Raw genomic sequence first — 25,430 nt, 5'->3', positions numbered from 1 at the left:
TTAAGCACGTTAAAACGAAATAATTCTTGATTGGATTTGACACAATATTGTGTTAAGATTTAGCCACTTCGGCTAAACGGTATAAAAAATCTATATGTGTCAATTGAATGTTAGTTTTTATTTAACTACAAAACTAAAAATAAATATGAGTTACTCATCTTCAGTAACAAAGTCCAAGTTGATAGAACAAAGAATACCGTAATAATAAATGCACTATAACTCAGTAGCATATCCATATCTGACCTGATGAGGAGGACATCCTCCTCCTCATCAGGTCACAAGTAAAACTGAATCCTTCTAAAAGAACTAATTAATTTGATTTAAGTGAAATGTTAATAGAGCGAAAAAGTTTACAGAACCTAATCGTTTTAAAGTTTGTTTAAAAGGCTAATTATAATTAAAATGAAATAGTTTTTCTTAATTAATTCAACACCAAATTATGTAATTTAATTAGTAGGTAAAGAGTAACTACTGGATGCGTTTTCTTCTGGGCCGTTTCTCAATTTCAAGCCGGTAGTTTTACGTTTAATATATCCTTTTAGTTCAGGATGTTCAACTGCTTGTAAGAGTTGATTTAAATAGCACAGCAAAATTAACCAATTTCAACTTATACTAGCAGGAATATTTTTACAAAATATCTGATACCACACATGTCAATTACTGTTTAAATATATTTTATCTATGTATATGAAGCTTAGCCTAAGTTTGTACGCGTAAAAATCTAAGTAATTTAATTGTTATATATATTATCTTTGATACAATCATTATTCCAGCAATTTTTTAAACGCACTTGAATTGAGATGACCGGTTTAAGTTTCTAAATCTCGCAACAACGATCAAAGGTTACAAAAAAATATATATATAACATAATTTTAAAACGTAAAAAATCAATAAAAAAAGTATAAAATCTAATTTTAATAGCGTATAATTAAGCTTACTTAGGCAAGATTGGTCGACTATCGCATTTTTAAAACTATGTGCATTTAAGAAAAAAATTAAAGAAGACTGATTATTATCGTTATGTTTTCTCTATTATCCCTCTAAACATGATTCCTGTAAAAAAGTTTCGGTTTCGGTTTCGGTTTCGGCCGAAACTGAGACCGTTGCCGAAATTCGGTTTCGGTTTCGACCGTAAAAACCAGTTTCGGTCGGACACTATAAATAAGGACAATTAATTTCACTGATACAGTGATACATCGCGTTATTTTAATAATATCGATAATAACAAAATGTTCATATCTTAAAAACATTTTCATTTATTAACGATATTAACTTCTTCTAAAAATTTAATTTAATTTTTTAGAAAACACTGTACCTATTTGTCCAGTTATATTAAAATGTAAAAAGCTTGATATACCTACGGAACACTCAGTGCATATTTCAAATGATATATTTTATACATTTGAATTTTTTTCTAGTGGCATTTCGTTAATTCGCTATAAACGAGTTTTAAAAACTTGCTGAACAATAAATTATATACATTTGCTAGAAAAATTAAATTCCTATAAAACATTTACTACTAAAGTAATAAAATAAATAGGCTCGTATAAATTGAACCGTATTATTTAATTTAACTAAAAGCTACCTGTCTCGACTTCTCACGGGATAAAATTAGGCTTTTACTGTGATATTTTTATATAAATGCAAATATTGTAATGCAATCAGTATCAAGGCAAGCGCTCTATCGCCCGTAATGTGCCTAATAAACACTACATTAATTTAATAAGCCGTATCTTTAAAAAAATACTGTGATGTACACAGAACATATTTTATAGGACATAAGTGCACGAACACGGTTTTACACTCAATTCCCTGGCATTTATATAATCAGGCTAGCAATTATTAAAGGTTTTACGTAAATAATAGCTTCCCAACTAAATATACTTCAGAATGTCTTACAACGTTCACAGTTTTTTAGTCATTAGACAATACAAAACGCTATGTCCCTGCATTTTAAATCTGTAATATCTTCGAAAATATTCATTTAAATTACATGCTGTAAAGGGCAATATTGATTTATACTAAATGCACAATGTATTATTAAATGTACTTAATTGGATAAGGATTAATGCTGTATTGCTTAAAATGGCTTCGAAAATAAACCATTATTTCTCGTAAAGTAAAGGAATAAAAATGGTTGTTGTGGGCTATCCCTAAGAAATGGATATATACCATCGCGGACTTTTTTGAAATCTTTTTTAAGGTGTATAATACTGTAGTATATTATTTTGATCTCGTAGGGTTCAGCCAGCGTTTGTAATGTAAGCGCAAAAAATGTGTTTATTTACGACATCACTTCAGAAACCTTTAAGATTATCAGTGTTTCTCTACTATATTGTGCATGCTTATATATATAAAACTTCCTTTTGAATCAATCTATCTATACTAAAAAAACGCATCAAAATCCGTAGCGTAATTTTAAAGATCTAAGCATACATAGGGACATACAGCGGTAAGCGACTTTGTTTTATACTATGTAATAATAATGATAAACATAGTATACAGTTTATGTAGGTAGAAGCCTCATCTATTATAAGATAATATATATAAATATGAATATCCTGTACCTACCCTCAATTGGCCTACAGCCTGTTTCTGTGATGAATTCTTATACAATGCAAAAGTGTTTTTTATTAGAATATACTTTAAACTTCTAGTTAACAGTAGGTTAAAGTAAAATTATGAGTTTCTCGTTAGCTAAGAAACCTTTCACAGAAAACTGTGTTAAACTTAGTAATGCTGAGAATTTGAATAGTTTGCAAATTTAACAAATTAGTACATTGCTAATAATATCTTTATGCATATTATTGTTAGTCAAAGGACTTTCTTCTCTTAATGAGAAACTCATTCTACCAAGTTACTCCCCTACTGTATTCACTTTGTAAAGTAAGAAAATTTTAATATATTTTTTTAATAATTTAATATTGGACAACATCACATACATTACTCTGATCCCAATGTAAGTAGCTAAAGCACTTGTGTTATGGAAAATCAGAAGTTACAACGGTACCACATACACCCAGACCCAAGACAACATAGAAAACTAACTACATTGACTCGGCCGGGAATCGAACCCGGGACCTCGGAGTGGCGTACCCATGAAAACCGGTGTACACACAACTCGACCACGGAGGTCATCAGATATAGATGCAATTTAGTTCTCCCACATTATCAATTTGCTATTTGACGCTTAACTAATATAATGTCACTTGATCACTTTGATAAAATCAGTGATAGACATTGTATGTGCACAAGAAGTAAGGATAAGCTTATAACGCCAAGATTCCGACTTCGCAAAATCAATAAATCCTTCTTTGGGCAAGGTATCCGTTTCTGTAATAAAATTCCGCAGACACTTTTAACTTTGCCGTTTCATAAATTCAAATAATTTGTAAATAAACATATGTAAAGAAGGCATATTATTCAATAAAGGTTTATACAGATGATAAAAAAGCGTGGAGTTAATACTTGTTGACTTCCCGACAGGATATATATCATACATATATAATTGTATTTAACTAACATGAATGTATTTTTCAATGTTGAAAAAGAGTAACTACTGATTTTCTTGCCGGTTCTTCTCGGTAGAATCTGCATTCCGAACCGGTGGTAGCTTCACTTAATATAGTTTGTTAAATGACGATTAAAAAGTACTTGTAAAAGCGTAATTTAATAAAGTATACTTTGATTTTTTATGGATATACCATTTCATCAGAAATGTAATAATTCGCTACAAACGCTGAATGAAATACGTCAATATCACAATTTGTATTAAACACAAAAAAACACGTGTAGAATAGTAGGTATAGATTTACAAAATAAATTGGGCAAATTCGACTTTCAAAAAACATAAAAAATTGCTAGCCGTATTCCAGAACTAGAAAAGCAGAGCAGAGCAAAGAGAGCAGTTAGTAACTTCCCTAAACTTTTTTATGTACATTTTTAACCTCGGCATTGATTTATTTTAGGTGAGCTAATGTAAAAACGCTTGGAATCGATTGTGACTTTGATAAAATCAGTGATAGACATTGTATGTGCACAAGAAGTAAGGATAAGCTTATAACGCCAAGATTAACGCAAAATCAATAAATCTTCTATTCGTTTCTGTAATAAAATTCCTTAAAATTTTCTTTGACAGTCTTAATTTGATTCTGAAGGCGCAGAGTTTAAAATCCAAAGCAAACGTATAGTTTTAAGATGACGGAACTCAGCTTTATTGACGGTATTAAAGATTTGAAAAACAAATAAAGAACGATTTGAAAAAGTTGACCTCTAACATAACTTATCGAAATGTGAAACTGAACTTGCCATACAGGTTGCATTGGCGTAAGGAAAGTGAGTGCTTTTTCCGGCCATTCTCTCTTTTGTATTTTAGGACTTTGCTCACAAATTTAAAATTTTACTCAGTTAAAATCCTAAATGTTACAGAAGCAATAGCGAACTGGAAAGTAAAGTACCCCAATTACGATATTCTCAGGATCTTGCCAAATAAAACTTTGGGATTGGCCACTGGTTCACAGTATACTACGTAGTTTGATGAAAGATGTAACGAGTGAAAAAAAAGGCTTATTAAGTGAAGAGTCAGGTCAGTGGTTGCACGCTTTACCCTAATAAAGCCTTGGGACACTCTACGACAGAGAATATTTCCGCTTGTTCAGTTTTCGCCTAAAGGCTCGGAAATTCAACTGGGAAATGCTTGCATACTTGCCACCATTCCGAGCGGTTATGATTTGTTGAGTAGCGATATCTTAAAAGTTTTTACACATAATTTAAAATCTTAAAGCTTGATATGTTTTTTATCAATATATGTATTTATATTTAACATAAATCTTTATTACCATTTAATACACGATAAAATTGACCTTAACAGGGCAATCTCTCAGATATAACTTCTTTGTGTAATTTTTTTTTAATTGAGTGCTGATATCTCTATAATTGTGTGGACTACAAGCAAAATGAATTTGCTAATCAAAAGCTCAAAAAAAGAGTATCATTGACTTACAAAATAATTACGCTGTATAATCCGGTCATGGAATTTATAAGTTCAGGCTTGTTCCTTATGTTAATAGAATGTTTGAATGAATGAATGACACAATTACTGCTTTTATTTTTATTTTAGTGTATGTTGTTTTATTAATTAAGAATTATATTAGTTTTTTTTTACCATTAATTTTAATATATTTATTTTATGTCATGAATATGATTATTTACCTAAAACTGTTATTTCCAGGTATTATAAAAAAAGACAAACTTTAGTATCGCACTATATTACCAAATCGCTTCTTACATTTTACGATGCTAAAACAATAACAAACAAACAAACTATCTATAGGGCAGTGTTCGTAATAAGGTCGCGGTGGTTAGCTTAAACGGTTTTCTTGACGATTGGGGCTGGGTGGTCGGCGATGAATTTTAGTGCACGGAGGATCTGCTCTGGGATTGGTGGTGGGACGGGGAGGTGGCTACCCTGTAAAACAAAAATAAAACAAAATATTAGAAACATTGAATATTCAACATTGTTAAAATATTTTAAATTTTACTATTAAAAAAGTAACTGACTAATTCAGTTACTTTTTTATCTATGATACAACAATCTGATGAAAACTTTGACATCAATTAATTATAGCAGTTCTTTGAAAAACCTTTGTAAAACTTTTATTGAGATGATTCAAAATATAATTTAAAATTGGAATCCGAAATCCAGTTTGTTACTTCAGACGTTTGCGAGTATAAATTGAGGCTTAATGATATACTCTTATAACAATGATTCAAAGATCAAGGTTTATTGTTTAATGCTAAGCAGATGATTTGTTAACATTATAAATTCCGACAGTGTATTTTAAATTAAGTATAAATATCTTAAGATTATTCCAATTAGTCAAATTAAAGTATACGCGTATTCGTATAAAAACAAATGTGCACTATTTATAAATCAACTTCAATGTACTTACAGTGGGGTGGTATCCACTTTCGTCGGCGACGTACTCCAAGCTGATGGGGGTGCCATCGGGGGCGGTGTATCGGACGGTTCCCTTAACTTCGAGAGCGGCGTTTTCCTAAAACAAAATAATACTATCAAATATGTCATCTGTAATTTTGAATCAACTCAGTAAATATATTAAATTATAAGACCAGGAAACTTTTATTTAAGGTAGCAGTTCCGTTAACAAATAATCTTAATTAATTATTATCCTTTAATTTAGCGCCGTATCAAGGTTTTTCGCTAGTATTTAATTTTCGGCAGAAAACGTCGTTTTGAGAGAAGTATTGTTTTAATTAATATTTAATTTATCAGTTTTCGCAATACTTGCTCGTAACAAAGTAAAATTTATTGTTAATTTAACGAATAATTTGCTATTCTCAGTCTCTCCCGATACAATCATTAAAATAACTCTCAAAAGCTTCAAATTTAATTTAATCAATTGTGAAATGTGACCAAATGTTCTTGTGACTTCGAGGTCGAATTTATTATGTATGAGTTTCAAATGTAATTAATTAATTAATTTGAACTTTTCTGTTATACTTTGAAATATGTATTTAACTGAGCTACCCATATTGATATTTTTTCAACGAATTAATTTATACTTATTTAATAGTTTTAACTTACAGAGGCTGGGTTCTTCACAACACCTTCAGCTTGGGAGACGATGCCATTGCCGGTTTCATATGCGTACTGGAAGTGGCCCTCTGGTTGTTGTTCGAAGTCGGATCTTACGATGGGGGCTTGGGATTCGTCAGATTTGACGATGTGAGAAACGTCAGCGGCGGCGCAGGCCACGGCGACAGCGAGGACGACTAGGAATTTCTGAAAAAAGATAAATAATAAAAATAAGTAGTACTGTAATATAAAATGAGATATCCCCCTCCTTGACAGCAGGCAACTTGATTTGCCAAATACTTTCTTGCAGTGTTATAAAACAAACTGTGCCGTCTCCCAGTTATAAAATATATAATATAAATAAAATTATGATGTAGTTATTAAATACAACATACAAGCTTATTAAATATTGAAATGCCATTCCACTGCCATTCCACCATTTCACGCGGTCATAAATTGTGCAGCTGATTTCAATTTTGATTTTTATGTACGAATATATCAAATTATGGAATTTATTAAACAATTATATATATATATATATATATATATATATATATATATATATATATATATATATATATCTAATGTGTAATTTGCATTTAATTGATTGACGACAAAGCTATGTACTTATAAACATGAACTTTTCCGACACATCACAGAATTGTCGTAATTACAACAACAGAACTTAATAGCGAAGACAAATTAAAACTCTTACCATTTTGTAAGTGGGTTACCGGGGCTGATTGACAGTCTGACTAAAAAATTTCGACGCCGGCTTTATATAGGTAACTTTCGGATTCAAGATGCAAATTCATTATCTTCTTATTTTGCGTGAACTCGTCGTACCTGTTCAATTCAGTTCTATCCTTAATGACTTTTATTAATATTGTGCATTTATTAATTAATCAATGTTCCGCGATACGTAAAAGATAAGTTGACATTTTAAGCTATGCATTTTTAGATATTGTTAACACATCAACACTAAAGTATGAAAATTGTTATATCTGTGTTTGTATAAAAGATGATTAAATAAATGGAAAAAAAAACACGTAATGCAAATAAATGAAAACTCAATCAGTCTTTTCTATGGTATTACCCGTCCAATGAAATGAATGAATATCTCACATTGTATTAAATATATGCTAGACTGAAAAAATACATGTCAACCGATACACATAATGTAGAAAAAAATAGATTTTATAATAGATACATATAAAAAAATATACTTTCATTAGCCTGACCTCGCTTTCGAAACCATTCATTATAAACACAAATTAAGCACATGAATTCAATGATGCTTCCTCGGATTCGAACTTAGAATTTAGATTCATGCCTTGTAACCACTGGGCCATCACGGCCCTCATACATCATCCTAATGCTAATATTATACGACTCATGCAGGTTTCTGAAAAATGTATGAATACAAATTATTATGAATTAAGATCTCAAAACGGCAATCTGTAATAGAGATGACCAGTTTAAGAATACATACAAAGTGACCAAATACAAAACAGATTAGTTGAGGAATCCAAAATTCTACGAAGACTAATTAACAAAAACTCCGAATCAATGAGGGAGTCGTCGTCGGAGAGTTCAATTGAAACTTTTTGGCATCATTTTGCAAATTAAAATACGTGGCAATAATATGCAGGTAAATTAAAATAACATCATTCGTAATAAAAGAACTTTATTCATTTTTATAAATATTATAACAGCAACGTCACGGACATCAAGACAAGTATAACATTAACAAAAAAATTCAAATAGAGCACGTGAAAAACTCAGTGACGACCGGAGTAACAAAGATACAAAGGCTCGATTAACATGTGTAATCCACTGGTCCACCTCAGTTCTTACAAAACTTACTAAAAATGTTCATTTTCATGTTATTAAATTGAACTTTTCTGCTAGTCATTCAATTTATGAATCATTGGTACAAGCAACAGGCTACTGTTTTAACAAAAAAAGTGTCATTTATTATAAAAATGAAATTAATTTAACACACTCAGTCGTTGGCTCTTGAGAAAATACGCATTATAGCTTAGAGACGACTCGTAAAGGTCTTTCGAATGTCACTCTATACTAAGTCTGCATATTAATGGCATATTCCTTTAAGCATGAATAACATTTGTATCGAATCATGAGTACGGATATCATTACAAAAGAAAAACGTGTTATCTGCAATGTTTTTTTATAAAATTTGTATTAATTTGACGTGTATTTATATTTATAAATGTATGATGCACTTATGATCTTACCCCCATGCTCAATATAATCAAAAGTCAAAGTCAAAGTCAAAAATCTTTATTCAATATAGAAGTGTTTGCACTTGCTTATTGATTGTCAAAAATCTACCACCGGTTCGGAATTTATCACCTCGGACCTGAGAAGAACCGGCGAAAGAAACTCAGCGGGATATATTTTTTTTCATTTTTTTTAACCATTTTCCATGTAGGTACAATGATAAGTATATTTTAGTTGTTTGAAACAGCCTGGAGGCGATCATTTCATTCCCAAGGTGTGCAGTCAACTAAAAAGTCATTAGTGTTGTAATATCCTTTAGCACACAAACGCTCTTTAACGACTCTTTTGAATTTTATAATTGAATAATTTTGAACGTTTTCTGGGATCCTGTTGTAAAAACGTATACATTGCCCCAAAAAAGAGTTACTAACCCTGTGTAATCGGGTACTTGGAGTAACAAGTTTATTCTTGTTCCTAGTGTTAATAGAATGTACGTCACAATTTCTGGGAAAATCATTTATGTTTTTGCGTACATACATAACATTATCAAAAACAAATTGAGAAGTGACAGTCATTATTTTAATTTCTTTAAATTTACCTCTTAACGAATCTTTTGGGACCAGGTTATAAATTGCACGAATAGCCCTCTTCTGCAGTACAAAAATAGTATTAATGTCAGCTGCATTACCCCAGAGTAGGATGCCATACGACATTACACTATGGAAATAACTGAAGTACACAAGGCGTGCCGTATCCACATCAGTCAGAAGTCTAATTTTTTTTACCGCATAGGCTGCAGAGCTAAGTCTATTCGCCAATCTATTTATATGGGGGCCCCATTGGAGCTTGGAGTCTATTGTCATACCAAGGAACTCTGTAGATTCTAAAACATCTATTGCTTCCCCGTTTAAACGTACACTCGTTTTGACACATCTTACATTGGGAGTAGTGAATTTAATACATTTAGTCTTTTTACTATTTAACATTAAATAATGCACTTGGTGTTACACTTGGTGTGTTATATAAATATTATCGTAAAGAAAAGTAAAGCCGTTTATTTTACATCGGTCTTGCCGTCCCGTACTAGTCGTCCCATCGGCTTATGAGACATAATTCAGTTAGGGGATAGAAATGTTTGTGTGCTTAGCCACACTTATCTTTACTTTATATTTAAAGTATATCTAAACGAAAAAAAATTAAATAAAGAACACTCTGCCGATTTTGATGAGTTATTTTTATTTCTAAGCTTGGTCCTCTGGCATTACTTAGATATGTCAGGTCACGGATGGATCATGGAAATGTTCCGAGGAATTGCTTAGATTAATCCCGGCTGAATTTCACCTTCGGACATCGCGGCAGATTTCGAAGTTTTATCAGCACCATCTATTATGAAAATGGCAGAATTTCGTTGAAATTAGACACATGCAGGTTTCCTCACGATGTTTTCCTTCACCGCCGAGCACGAGATGAATTATAAATACAAATTAAGCACATGAAAATTCAGTGGTGCCTGCCTGGGTTTGCACCCGAAATTATCGGTTAAGATGCACGAGCTCTAACCACTGGGCCATCTCGGCTGGAAATTATATTATATGTTCTTTTAATTAATAATTATTAACATTAAATCTTTAAATATATACAAATATTATTTAAACTTTAAATATATGCAAATAGTATTTTTGTAATTATTCCTCATCTTATTTCCGAATTTGAAACCAACAGAACAGACCGATATCGATAGACTTTCGTTTGTTTCTTTTTCATCACGAGAGTTATAAAATAATGAAATGATTCTGTGTGGGTATAGTTTGTCCTTATTTCTGGCAATAAATGCTTTACTTCGTAATTTAGGGCTTTTGTAATTATTTCTCATCTTATTTCCGAATTTGAAACCAACAGATCAGACCGATATCGATAGACTTTCGTTTGTTTCTTTTTATTCATTAGAGTTATAAAATAACTTTTTTTTTTTTATAGTCCGGGAGGGCAAATGACTCTGCTCCACCTGATGGTAAGTGGTAGTAGAGTCCAAACGCGACGACGGCTAGTGCAGTTGGGAAAGGTGATCTGCTCTAGCCGCCCCCGCCTTGCCGGCCCGCAAGATGCCTCTTCACGCCTCGTTTGAAGGAACCCAGGTCATAAGAGGAGGGGAATACGTGCGCTGGTAAAGAATTCCATGTTTTGGAAGTGCGACAAAGAAAAGAGTTGCCAAATTTCTTTGTACGCGATGGAATTGATGTCACAGTTAGGCGGTGACATCGAGAACCAGCACGCGTGGACTTGTGAAGGAAAGGGGAAGCAGGAATAAGGGAGAATAGTTCCTCTGAGCACTCGCCGTGACACATTCGATAGAAAGCGCTGAGTGCCGCTATCTCTCGACGCAATTGTAAAGGCTCGAGGGTGTTGGTGACCTTTACATCGCCAATAATGCGAACCGCACGTCGCTGCCACCGATCCAAGGCCTCCAGTAGGTACTTAGCGGAGCCATCCCAGAGGTGCGAGCAATATTCAACGCAGGACCGTACCTGTGTTTTATACAGCAGGAGCAGTTGAGCAGGCGTGAAAAAACGCCGCACCTTGTTCAGGACTCCGAGTTTACGTGAGGCTGTTTTTATAACAGCCTCGATGTGATCCTTTGGATTGAGGTCGCACCGAACGTCGATTCCCAGTATGGCGACTTTGCTATGTATCTCCAGCGTAGTGCCACAGAGGGAAGGAGGAGAGGAAAATGGTGACTTTTTCGCTGTGAGAGCGCACACCTGTGTTTTCTTGGCGTTAAACTCAACAAGATTGTCAGAGCCCCATTTGGCGATGAGTCCTAACGTCCTATCGAGTTCAACAACAAGATCCCTCCGTCTCTCCTCAGTTTCCGCCAGTCCAGCCGCTGCGCGTCCGTTGTATCCCCCGTGCACTGTACTGTCATCTGCATAGCAATGTATGTTCCCGAGAGAGAGCATATCATTGATATGCAGAAGAAAGAGCGTGGGGGATATCACAGACCCCTGGGGGACTCCAGCATTCACTACATGGGATTTTGAAGCGCAACCATCAACTAGAACGCGAAGGCTGCGCTTGTGTAGGAAGCTAGCAATCCAGGTGCAGAGCTGAACCGGCAGACCGTATGCCGGCAGCTTGGAGAGAAGACTTCTGTGCCAGACTCTATATATCTATCTGACTCTATATAATATGAATATATTAACAAATTAACTTAAAATATTACGTTAATGTAAGACCTCTTTGTGAACCACATTGGTGTGTATTACAACCCTTAGGGTAGAATATCCATAAACGCTTAAATGCGAATCAACTCATTTTTAATCAGTGGCACAAAAATAAAATTTTTCGCTTCTTCTTCTTCTATCTTAAAAAATGACGGACTTCCATACAAACTTTCAACCCCTATTTCACCCCTTTAGGGGTAGAATTTCCAAAATCGCTTCTTAGTGTGTGTCATGATATATTAGTTTATAAGTGTACATATAAGTTTTATGCTTCTAGTTCTAAAAATAATAATACTTTCAACAACTTACAACCTTTCATCCCCTTTTCAACACCTTACAGCCCTTTTTTCCAAAAATAGTAAAAAAAGTTAAAAAATAGCCTATGTCCTTTCTCAGGCTCTAGTCTATTTGTGTACCAAATTTCATTAAAATTGGTCCAGTAGTTTTGACGTGAAAGCGAGACAGACAGACAGACAGAGTTACTTTCGTATTTATATTATTAAATAATATGGATTAATGCTATGTACGTATGCAAAAATATGAAACATTTCACGTATCATATATGTACATTCAACGACAAAAATTAGCCAAAACGGACGTTTTGATTGCTTAAACGACTTTGGTTGTATGAATATTATTGATAATTTTTAATTTTAATCTTAACTGTTAATTTATATATGATGCTGACTGTACATACAAGAAACTTGTGACGTCTATGATACCATTTTACAGTGTGAGTAACTATTTTGTGAGACAATGGATACTTTTTTAAAAGTCAACCCCGAAATAATAATTATAGTCGTGTTTTGTGCTTTTAGACTAACAAGTTGAGTTTACTTGCAGTCGACATCACCGTGGCACCATCTCAACTTTATTTTATTTTTCCTTCCTTGCTGTGGGTTGTGTTATGCGACGGACATTTCGAGTTATTTCCCAAACGTAAAAAAACCACGCACGCTCAAAAATGTAAGGATAATCTATTCAAGATCTCATAGAGCTATTTTAGAATGTTTGAATTTCAATATCGATTTCTTGTTTAATTGTAAGAGAATCATATCGGATTAAAAACTTTAAATAAATATACTGATACAAAAAAATTCACGCATAATGTTCTGATATGACTGTTTTTGTGCAATTTATTTGAAAATCCATATATTTTTATACGAACACATTATAAAAATTGTTATCGCTTTATTACGAAAAAAATATTTAGTATAGGTCTATATATAATAAATAGGTTTAAAAAAAAAAAAAAAAACATGAACGCATACGGCATAAAAGGCATTAATTTTTTTAAGCGATCGTTAAAACTAAACTCGTTCAAACAACAAACCAAATTGCTTATTTTTATCTACATACAATTTTCCTGATGATTAGCAAATTGATTTTAAAAATAAATCAACATACTTACTTAAATTAACTCCAACAGTTTACAATTCATTTTAATTGTTTCTTTGAATTACATTTTATCAATGAAACATAAACTACTTACGTGAGAGTTCTTAACATTAAGTCCTTAAATATATACAAATATTAATAAAAAATAGTTACTGTATAAATCTTGACCGCGTTGTAACGAACTGTACTATACTATTTACATAAATACGTGAGAATGAGTTATTGTTATTTTAATATTTATTTTTTTATATATAAAACATAACATCGGTCGCAGCGCCACTTACTTTTACATACATGCATACATACATACATATATAGAATTATATGTCATACATAGAAACACTAGCTGTTACCCGCAAGTATCCCAAAAATCTATTTTCATGTTTCTAACTTAAAAAAATACGGACTTCGATACAAACGTTCGACACCTCTTTGACCCTTTTAGGGGCAGAATTTCCAAAATTCCCTTCTTAGTGGGTGTCATGATATGTTAGTGTACAGGCTCAAAAATGTCAGGTTTATGCTTCAAACAATACTTTCAACAACTTACAACCTTTCATCTCCCTTTTCTACCCTTTACAGCACTTTTTTCCAGTTGAAAAGTCCTATGTCCTTTCTCAGGCTCTAGATTATTTGTGTATCAAATTTCATTTAAATCGGTCCAGTAGTTTTGGCGTGAAAGCGAGACAGACAGACAGACAAAGTTACTTTCTTATTTATAATATTAGTATGGATTTACAAATTCCCTTAAAAAACTACGTTAATGTAAGACCTCTTTGTATACCACCCTGGTGTGTATTTCAGCCCTCAGGGTAAAATATTCAGAAACGCTTAATTACGTATCAACTAATTTTTTATCAGTGGCACAAAAATATTTTTTTTTTGCTTCTAACTGCTAAATAACGAACTTCCAGACTAACCTGTATACGAAATGTCAACCTCTATTCCACTCCCTTAGAGGTAGAATATCAAGAAATGTTTTAATACGTATTTACTCATTTTTAATCAGTAACACATAAATAAAATTCATGTTTCTAACTTAAAAAATGACTGACTCACATAAAAAACTTTCAACCCTTATTTCACCCCCTTAGTGGTAGATTATCTAGAAACGCTTAAATACGTACGTTATTTTTAATCAGTATTCCAAAAATAAAGTTTCATGTCTTAACTTAAAAAATGACTGACTCTCATAAAAACTTTCAACCCTTATTTCAACCCCCGTAGAGGTAGAATATGCAGAAACACTTAACTAAGTAGCTATCCTTATTAATCAGTATGCCAAAAATAACGTTTCATGTTTCTAACTGAAAAAATTACGGACTTCCCTACGTACTTCCAAACGTACAACCTCTATTTCACCCCTTTAGGGGTGAATTGAAAGGTGGGTGTTAAATAATTTCCAATATTGACTCCTTAGTGGGTGTCATGATATGATAGTTATTAAGTGTTCAGCCCAAAATATAAGTTTTATGCTTCTACGTCTAAAAATGACAATACTTTCAACAACTTACAACCTTTCATCCCCCTTTTTAACCTTTTACAGCACTTTTTATCCAAATAAAAAGTAGCCTATGTCCTTTCTCAGGCTATTTGTGAACCAAATTTCATTTAAATCGGTCCAGTAGTTTTGGCGTGTAAGAGAGACAGACAGACAGATTTACTTTCGTATTTATAATATTAATAGTATGAAAGTATGGATTAATTTGTTGTTTCTACGAATTAAGTTCGCATATATACCAGGTATTATAAAAATAAGACATAAACTTTTGTATCACACTATATTACCAAATCGCTTCTTACATTTTACAATGCTAAAACAATAACAAACAAAAACGTCGGTTAAAATCGTGTTGTCAAACAAACTATCTATAGGGCAGTGTTCGTAATAAGGTCGCGGTGGTTAACTTAAACGGTTTTCTTGACGATTGGAGCTGGGTGGTCGGCGATGAATTTTTGTGCACGGAGGATCTGCTCTGGGATTGGTGGTGGGACGGGGAGGTGGCTACCCTGTAAAACAAAAATAAAAAAAATATTAGAAACATTGAATATTCAACATTGTTAAAATATTTTAAATTTTACTATTAAAAAAGTAACTGACTAATTCAGTTACTTTTTTACCTATGATACAACAATCTGATGAAAACTTTGACATAAATTAATTATAGCAGTTCTTTGAAAAATCTTTGTAAAACTTTTATTGAGATGATTCAAAATATAATTTAAAATTGGAATCCGAAATCCAGTTTGGTACTTCAGACGTTTGCGAGTATAAATTGAGGCTTAATGATATACTCTTATAACAATGATTCAAAGATCAAGGTTTATTGTTTAATGCTAAGCAGATGATTTGTTAACATTATAAATTCCGACAGTGTATTTTAAATTAAGTATAAATATCTTAAGATTATTCCAATTAGTCAAATTAAAGTGTACGCGTATTCGTATAAAAACAAATGTGCACTATTTATAAATCAACTTCAATGTACTTACAGTGGGGTGGTATCCACTTTCGTCGGCGACGTACTCCAAGCTGATGGGGGTGCCATCGGGGGCGGTGTATCGGACGGTTCCCTTAACTTCGAGAGCGGCGTTTTCCTAAAACAAAATAATATTATCATGAATTATAAATTTTATTTTGAATTAAATCAGTACCACAGTAACAGATATTTCTTTTGAACTTACAGAGGCAGGGTTCTTCACAACACCTTCAGCTTGGGAGACGATGCCATTGCCGGTTTCAATTGCGTACTGGAAGTGGCCCTCGGGTTGTTGTTCGTAGTCGGATCTTAGGATGGGGGCTTGGGATTCGTCAGATTTGACGATGTGAGAAACGTCAGCGGCGGCGCAGGCCACGGCGACAGCGAGGACGACTAGGAATTTCTAAAACAAGATAAATAATAAAAATAATAAGTACTCTAATACAAAATGGGAATTCCCTCCTCTCTGACAGCAGGCAACCTGATTTGCCAAACACTTTCTTGCAATGTTATAAAACAAAGAGCATCGTTTCCAGCTAAAAAGGGTATCAATAAATTTGTGATATATGTTATTTATTAAATAAAATCCAAAAGCTTATTAATTATTAAAGTAAAGAAGACCAGGAAATGCTTACCCCATTTTTATATACTGATCGATCACAGTATTTATTAAGCAATTTATTAATTATATATAAAATGAGAACTGGATATGTGTTTAACTAAATTAATTAGATTGACAAAGTTTAAGTCAAAGTTTAATTTTTAAGCATGAACTTTTCTGACAAATCACAGAATTGTCGTAATTACAACAACAGAACTTAATAGCGAAGACAAATCAAAACTCTTACCATTTTGTAAGTGGGTTACCGGGGCTGATTGACAGTCTGACTAAAAAATTTCGACGCCGTCTTTATATAGGTAACGTTCGGATTCAAGATGCGAATTCATTATCTTCTTGTTTTGCGTGAACTTGTCATACCTGTTCAAGGAGTATTGAAATAAAAAACATTAATGATATTCACTTTAATGCCTATTCGTTTACCGAAAATGTAAAAAAAGTATTATATTTTTTTTTAAATAATAACCGTAACTGATAAATACCGACTAAGATTTTTCTTAAGATATGTACAAGAAATCATTGAATGGTCCTTTTTAGTTACATTATAAAATGACTATCACCTAAATACGGTTTATAGGGAATCCATTTTTTTAAATAAAAATATTTTTAATGGTTATGTCCAAACTTTCCCTAAGTTAATTATCTATTTATAAGTATTTAAGAAATATTTGATTATTATTCCCGTCGTTGCTAAAGATCTCACAGAGATGTATTTGCATGTGTACAGTACAAATATAAAAAGGTAAGTTTTGTTTATTAAACTATTACCTGAACCGAAAGGAATATAAAACACAAACTTCCACCCCGTTTTACCTTACTTTGCTTACGAGTGGAGTTTCGTAAAATTCATAACAGATATCAACAAGCACCAACCAAATTTAAATTTTGTATGTGTTATAGTTTATGCGATTTCGCAATTAATCTGTGATTTGTATTTTGTTTTTATATAGTCGTATATAGATTAAAACATATTTTCATCAACGTGGTAAAATAAACTAAGCATCTTAAGAGAAGGCCCTTGATCAGCAGGGGTTTTTAAGGTGTTAATTTTAATCATAAGTATATATTAACAAAATTGAATTGTATTTATGCAACTAATTTACACATAATACAAGTAAAGACTCTGCAATCGATTTTTTTATTAAAATTCTACTCTCACTTAAGATCAAAGATTTTCTGTTCATATCATAATTTCATATTTAAAAATACGTCATTATTATTATCGAATAAAATTAGGTATTAAACAATTATATACAAAAAATGTCTCGTCTTTTATAATCTTTGACATTTTAAGTAGTATTATTATATCAGAATGTGTGATATTTGGCTAAATGTATGCAAGACGAGTAGGTAAGCGTGAAGCTCTGGTTCTATTTAGTCATTCAAGGTCAAATAATCCTGTATCCAGTATACGTAGATATACGTACGTGTGTATAGAAAATAAATAACGATTATAAACATTCGGAGGTTCTGACCTTTATACTCTTTAAACATATCTACAATATATTGGTTAACTTATATTGACATATAACATTACAAATCTCATTTGTATGTAGATATATGGTATTGCATAAAACTTAAGTAGTACTTAACAGTGAGCGAGACAGTGTTTAAGTTAAATTTTTAAATTAATTGTGTATGTTACAAGGAATTTAAAATTTTATATCATGCCAGAGGCATTGACGATATTACATTACATTAAATTAGGAGCGTGTAAATTTCCGACGGCTGGGCTAAGGCCTCCTCTCCCGTTGGGGCGAAGGATTGGAACATATTCCACCATGCTCCAATGCGGGTTGGTGGAATACACATGTGGCAGAATTTCGTTGAAATTAGACACATGCAGGATTCCTCACGATGTTTTCCTTCACCGCCGAGCACGAGATAAATTATAAACACAAATTAAGCACATGAAAATTCAGTGGTGCTTGCCTGGGTTTGAGCCCGAAATCATCGGTTAAGATGTACGCGTTCTAACCACTGTGCCATCTCAGTTATTCGTTTCTCCACCCCTGACAACGTAAATATTTCATAATGATCAGTTTAGCAGTTAAGACGTGAAAAAAATGTCTTTCGCATATTTTTTGATGGTATCACTAGGCGGATGATTAAATAGTGGCTAAGTAGTCATCACAGCCCATGGACTTTACATAAGACATGATATAAGAAATAGTAACCATTCCAATCGCCAATGCGCTACACACTTTGGATCTAAGATGTTACGTCCCTTGTGCAAACCGGAGCACAACAATACAAAGCATTGCTGTTGGGTGGCAGAATACGTGATGAATGAGTGATAACTACCCAAACGGCCTAACACAAAGTCCACCTATCCCTAAATGAAATTATTTTTAGAAACTCTCATGCATGCAAGTTTTTTTTTATAGCATTGGTTGTCGGACGAGCATATGGGCCACCTGATGGTAGGTGGTCACCACCGCCCATAGACTAAGTCGCTGTAAGAAATATTAACCTGCTGTCCTATATGGATCAGAGTGTTAAGCTACAAAAGGGATTAATGAAAGACAACTGCATGTAGCAGAAATGAGAATGTTGAGAGGAATGTGTACGTGTGTGTTACGCGAATGGATAGAGTAAAGAACTTCCTCTTATGTACTCAACATAAGAGGAAGTTTGAAAGTGGCACCGGTAGCCGAGAAGTTATGTGGAAGGCGGCTATCATGGTATGGGCAAGTATGCGGCGGAATGAGGAACATATTGTGAGGAAGGCACCAATGAAATGATGGATGGATTGTGTGAAAGATGATATGGCTGGAAAGGATGTTACTTGTGAGATGACGTCAGATAGGGAATTATGGAGAAATAGGCATGCTGCCCCGACCCCAAGTAAATTGGGATAAAGGCGGGAGGATGATGATGATGAAACTAAATTAGAGAGTCTTACTAGTTCTACTATTTACCTTTTGGCTCTATTATCAGATCAGTTTCATGAAACTAAATTGCAAAGTGGATACGACAATGCCTGGAAGTTGTCTAAAATCGACTCCAAACTAACTTTACTAAGTATATGAAAGTCGTTTTTCCGAATTTATTCCGGCTTAAGTACGCGGTTGGCTGCAGATTATTAAGTTATTTGCTGGGAAAAAACTAAAAATTTAAGTCAAATGAGATAAATTAGTTATACATAATGGTAACCATCTACACAGTTGGTTGCCTGGAGTTCGTTTTGTAACGATAAGGTCGCCAGAATTGTAAGCTCCTTATATGTATTTACCTAGATCATTTCCATGTTTTCTCTCTGTGGTATATATACAATCTAAACTTAAGTAAAGTAATGTATATATTATTTTATCATATCATAAGTATTACTTTGGATGTAAGTATATGACCGTACTACCTACATACACTGATTCTATTAAAGTCTCGGTTCTAAGAAATATTGTATGTGTACTAGGCCATTAACATAATAGTACACATTAATTAATTCTTAGATTTTTTTCTGTATTATTTTCTTTGTAATTTACTATAATTTGCAAATTAATAAAAAATATATCAAAAATATACAGTTACTTAATTTAGTTGATATTTATTAAAGTGTGGTAACACCAAATAAAAACACAAAAACACTATAAAATATTTTAATGAATATTTTTCTTCAATCATTAAAGTTACCTTTTAGACACCAACGGAGTCTAATATGTATATTGTGTATCTTGTTTCATTTAAAGATATACATATATATTTAGTTTTTTTTTTAATTCGTTTCATTTAAAAAACTGGCCCAAATTATTATATCTTGGTAGATACATTAGGTATAATAAAGTGTACCATAATCCTGTACGTTCAAAGATACTTTTATTAGTAGAATATTATAATGTCGTCTAATTGAAGAGTGACGACCTGTTAACGTTTTTTTTTTATATTTTTACGTTTGAACATTACTTAGCGGCAGACGATTAAGAGGGATCGAGCCCCGTTTACACCATTCCGTGCCGACAAGATTTCAAGAAATATCCTACAAATATAAACAATTAAAAAAAAATGTTTCTTATTCCCAACGAAATATTTTCGTAACGCTTACATTAAACTTGTGAAATAATTTATTTATTTATTAATGTTCAATAACAATGACTATACAAATTGAATAATTAGAATTAGATGAGAGTTTATTATATGTGGTTTATTTAAAAATGGTAGTGAGATGTATTTATAATCGTGCTTGTTAAAATTTGTTCTGAAAAGTATCACGAACGGAGAACATGACCCAAAACCATTATATATAAACCAAGGGCACAAGACTGGCCGGAGTGGCGCTAATTAGGGCAAGCATTATATACAGTTCCATACATTACATCTGTTAAATGTATATTATTGTTCAATTATAAGTTAAAAAAAATGATATTATATATCCAAAAAAGTTGAATGTCTGTGAATAAGCCATCGTGACGTATTAATGTAAACGAGATATTTTATTTCAATATGACGTGATTTATTCGCTCTTAAAAAAAGCTGACAGGTTTTGGGCTAAAAGGTCAAACAGAAAAAAATAATCGAAACATTTTATCTTATAAAATCCTTACCAACACACTATTCGCTTTACTAATGAGGCCAGACATCATGACATTTACTTTTTTGTTATAGTTTTTATTTAATATCTATTTTTATAATATATCCTATATTTTATAATAAAACTAGAATATATTTAAATTAAGAAGATACAGATGCAAATCAAATAAATTTTAGACTTCCTTTGTACGTTATATTAGTAATTTTAATCTTCATTGAATGCGTAATATTAGAAGACTTTTTTTACTGCTATAATAATATCATTGGTCTTGAAATTATTTTGTCTGTATTATATAAAAAAAAAAAAATTACATCTCTGAGAAACATACTTTTTTTTTTGTTTTAATTATAATATATTTATTTAAATATATATATCAGTTATTATCAAGATTTATACAATAACTATTTTTAATTCATAATTGTATATATGGACTTAATGTTAATAATTCTAATGTTAAGTTTCACACACACACACAAATTCATATATCCGAAATTCACCGCAGAAAACGATATCGACTACAATAATTACAAAATGTATAGGATACAGTTATCACTATAAGTCGGTTGTCAACATTTCCAGAGTGAAATACGAAGTTAATTCTTAGATAACTGCATTGCTTCTTGGAAGTCAACGAATAATAATTCCACGCTTTTATCGTAGGTGTACGCTGGGTATGCAACAGAAAAGCAAACGCAATCACTTAACGCACATAAAATACATTGCATTTTTATATTTACATTAGCAACCTGTAACTTTCCCACTGCTGGGCTAAGGCCTCCTCTCCCTTTGAGGAGAAGGCTTGGAGCATATTCCACCACGCTGCTCCAATGCGGGTTGGTGGAATACACATGTGGCAGAATTTCACTGAAATTAGACACATGCAGGTTTCCTCACGATGTTTTCCTTCACCGCCGAGCACGAGATGAATTATATACACAAATTAAGCACATAAAAATTCAGTGGTGCCTGCCTGGGTTTGAACCCGAAATCATCGGTTAAGATGCACGCGTTCTAACCACTGGGTCTTCTCGGCTCTTATAAAATACATACAACCACACATCCTTTTCAAACAAACTTTCAAATTAAGAAATCTGACAAAAAGTGAATATATCACAGAAATGACTTTGAAAAATATGAAATTATATAAATTACTATTTCAATAAATAATATATATTGTAATAAAAAATATCATTTAAAGTGTAACAAATAAAACATTTGAAAGTATTAATTATAACAGTAACAAATTATTAAATGCATATATATATTAATCCTTGACATATCGCATAATTAGACCGCGAAATATCAATCTTTTATACAATATGACACGTATTTTAATAAAATAGCCATAAATAACCGAATGATTCTTCCTCACTTGTCCAACATTGGTCTCAGGGTCAGCTATATAGACATACTTTTATATTTGGTTGTCTTTAAAAATCAACTGTCAGTCATAATTATTATACACATGATTTTATATAATTTGAATGATTATATTGTTATATAACATCTATTGGCACCCCTTGAGGATAAAACCGACCGACGTGATGGCAGACGGACTTTGCCTCATGGCGCCTCTTAGCCGCCGTTCGGTGCTCCTGAAACTGAAATTGAAATAAATTTATTTGTGATACAACGTTACAGAAAAAAATATTTAGAAAAAAAAACTCACTCTACTTTATTATAATGCGATATCTGCACAACAGGAAAATTACTCAGCTTATGTTGATACGTTGATGTGAGGTAAGGAGCCCCAAAGTTCAACGCTGATTTTCAGTTACTGCCTTAGAGGATACCATACGAAAAGCAGTAAAATGTACAAACAAAACGATATCATATAAAATAAATACATAAATTACATTGTTATTACAAATGCTTAAAAAAGAACAAATAGTTAAATAAATCGACGCCCAATATATAGAACGAGTAAACCTAGCTCCTGTGCGTGGAGTTGTTATAAAAAAAAAAATATCTGTTTGAATATGGAAGCTCTATTTCATTATTATAAATTCTTTCCACGATCTTCACTTTAAATTTTTACAACCGCCGTCCCGTGCCGGGCAGAAATTTATTTTCCATTAGATAGTCTTTAATTACCAGCAAAATGGACAAATATTGATCCGGTGGCTGGCGGTGGATTTATATTGTAAGAGATGGTTAATATTTCTTACAAACCGAATATCAATCATCAGGTGGCCCATTTGTTCGTCCGCCTACCTATATCATAAAACGACTAATGTCTACAAAGGTACCATAACTAATTCAGTGGCCAATAATTATGTTCTACCTTTTAACTATACATGTAAAATACACAAATTCCTCAAAATTCAAAATACTTATATAATAAACTACAGGCGAAACACTATAAGGAGGAATATAGCGATTAAAAAATCGGTATAAGTATAACGAAATATTTCGTTAATGTGTTATGTTATTGGAGACTACTGATTCTAAGGATATATATTTTTTATAGCGCTAATGTCCATGGATGGCGACCACATACCATCTGATAGCCTATTTGGTCGTCCTTCTACCATTTTATATGTTATATCACATCGATGATGTTATATTAAATTAGTTCTCGCCTGCGACTTCGTCCGGGTGTTAGGTCGGGTGGTTGTAGATTTTAGACATAAAAATCCTATGTAATTCCTATGTAAGTTTAAGCTTGCTTCATACCAAATTTCATCAAATTCGTTGAGAGGAAATACCTGTAAAAACGTAACAGACATACAGACTCTCTCTGATCCAAGCGCGGAGCAGGGCCCGCTGGATTGCAGTAAATAGGAAAAAATATATATATTATTTAGTATGGATTATGTATATATTATTTTAAAAATAAAAAAAAGAGGCAGTGTGGACTACGTCTTCCAAGAAGACGACGATCTGCTAATGTTCAGTAAAAATATAAAAGGCCACAATGTATAAAAGTAGGATACGAAAAACGCACGGGCAACTGTGAGCCCGTGGATGTAATGAATTAAATTTAAAAAAAAAAACAGACCGACAGACCGATAAAGATACTTTAGCATTTATACTACTAGTGTAGATTTTTATAGCATAACATGTAATAACAAAGTATAATTCACATAAAAAGCTGTTTCCAGCGACTCCTTATGTGTAGTCCTCATTTTTTAAAACAATTTAAATTAGAATTTTCATTTCTCAAAATATAATAAAAATCGCTTGTTTGTATAGACGGCATACAGAGAAAACTAAGAAATTTGATCATTCGTATATTAGGAAAAACCACAAAATGTACCACTACAGAGTAAATGCCTCCAGTTCTTTGAAGAAAAAAGTTTAACGATTATTTCACATTGCTGTTTAGTTTAATTTCACCTGGCATTTGGATTTCAAAATGTATTTTATTGACCTACTATCTCACAACATCGCTGACCAATAATTAGAATTTTTTGCCGTAGGTGGGTGAGTCAGTACAATAACCAAACGCCTTCACGTGACTAGATTAACTACACTTAACCCTTATCTGCAAAAGGGGTCATTTTTGCCCCACTGTAAACAGCGTTTTGTTTGATGCAAGCTACAAATTATTATTACTTCAACAAGGTTCAAATCTTTAAAAAGCGACATGTGTTAAAATTATTAAAATTAAAAAGTATATATGGGTGAATTAAATTGTTAACAAAATTATTTATTTAATTAATGTTATATACACCTATCATTTTTTCATATTATAATCCATATTCTCATGTCCTTGTTAATGGTAATAACATAACACTATTATAGAGCTTAGTTCTTTGTTCCGTGTTTTAAGAACTTTAAACTTCAACGATGAAGCGGTGCTAGGAACAAAAAACTTCCAACCCGTATCTTAACTTCCATTTTTTATTCTATTTTAGAACTAAATAGCGTTGTAATCGTTAAAACTTCGGCAATTGTTTAGATAGAATTCGTTTCATTTAGATAGTAATCACGAAACCATAAGGTGTTGTGTTTTCGATTTTTATGGATCAGTGAAGTAGACTATTGTCAAATTTCAAAAAGTGATATTCCATATTGGTTATTGTACGATTTTTTAATTCAATAGAAAACATTTCTGAAATATAACAATTTTGTTGTCAACTGAAATAACTCGAAACGGAAAAAAATAAAAAGTATCAAAAATATTTAAATTGAGTGCATTTTGTTATGAAATGTAGAGGATTATTATCATTACTGTTATTGCTTTTCTATAAGAACTTACTTTGTATTTTTTACTGTGAATTTCTCACGCTTGATATATTGAAAACTGACATACGCTATTACCCTATTTTAATGAGCTTATTCTTTGAATGTTTCAACAATTATGGCAAGACGTAACTTTTTGGCATTTAACGATCGT

The 25,430-nt window shown here is 32.3% G+C and overlaps 2 protein-coding genes across 2 annotated transcripts; both read right to left on the bottom strand.

The window, feature by feature from the left end:
• Positions 1-5,314: 5,314 nt before the first annotated feature.
• LOC125068393 (larval cuticle protein LCP-17-like) lies at positions 5,315-10,747 on the bottom strand. The gene is made up of 5 exons (XM_047677492.1): positions 10,736-10,747; positions 7,314-7,337; positions 6,608-6,805; positions 5,952-6,056; positions 5,315-5,467 (listed from the first exon to the last, which is right to left on the bottom strand). The coding sequence occupies exons 2-5, from the start codon at positions 7,314-7,316 to the stop codon at positions 5,366-5,368; spliced, it is 408 nt and encodes a 135-aa protein (XP_047533448.1). The 5' UTR covers positions 7,317-7,337; positions 10,736-10,747; the 3' UTR covers positions 5,315-5,365.
• A 4,481-nt stretch (positions 10,748-15,228) lies between these two features.
• On the bottom strand, positions 15,229-16,853 carry LOC125068394 (larval cuticle protein LCP-17-like). Its single transcript, XM_047677493.1, has 4 exons — positions 16,790-16,853; positions 16,147-16,344; positions 15,955-16,059; positions 15,229-15,471 (listed from the first exon to the last, which is right to left on the bottom strand). Exons 1-4 carry the CDS (start codon positions 16,790-16,792, stop codon positions 15,370-15,372), a joined length of 408 nt encoding a protein of 135 aa, XP_047533449.1. The 5' UTR covers positions 16,793-16,853; the 3' UTR covers positions 15,229-15,369.
• Between the last annotated feature and the right edge of the window lie 8,577 nt (positions 16,854-25,430).

Source organism: Vanessa atalanta, chromosome 13 (assembly GCF_905147765.1).
Source record: "Vanessa atalanta chromosome 13, ilVanAtal1.2, whole genome shotgun sequence".
NCBI lineage: Eukaryota > Metazoa > Arthropoda > Insecta > Lepidoptera > Nymphalidae > Vanessa > Vanessa atalanta.
Note: the sequence above shows the minus strand (reverse complement) of the source record. Positions and strands in the feature narration are given on the sequence as shown.

What these genes read in the sequence shown, in the direction of transcription:
- LOC125068393 (XM_047677492.1), bottom strand. An exon ending in TTGTGAAGAACCCAGCCTCT is followed by an intron (nt 6,057 to 6,607) that starts GTAAGTTAAAAC and finishes ATTTTGTTTTAG; the next exon opens with GAAAACGCCGCTCTCGAAGT. An exon ending in AAAGTGGATACCACCCCACT is followed by an intron (nt 5,468 to 5,951) that starts GTAAGTACATTG and finishes TTTGTTTTACAG; the next exon opens with GGTAGCCACCTCCCCGTCCC.
- LOC125068394 (XM_047677493.1), bottom strand. An exon ending in TTGTGAAGAACCCTGCCTCT is followed by an intron (nt 16,060 to 16,146) that starts GTAAGTTCAAAA and finishes ATTTTGTTTTAG; the next exon opens with GAAAACGCCGCTCTCGAAGT. An exon ending in AAAGTGGATACCACCCCACT is followed by an intron (nt 15,472 to 15,954) that starts GTAAGTACATTG and finishes TTTGTTTTACAG; the next exon opens with GGTAGCCACCTCCCCGTCCC.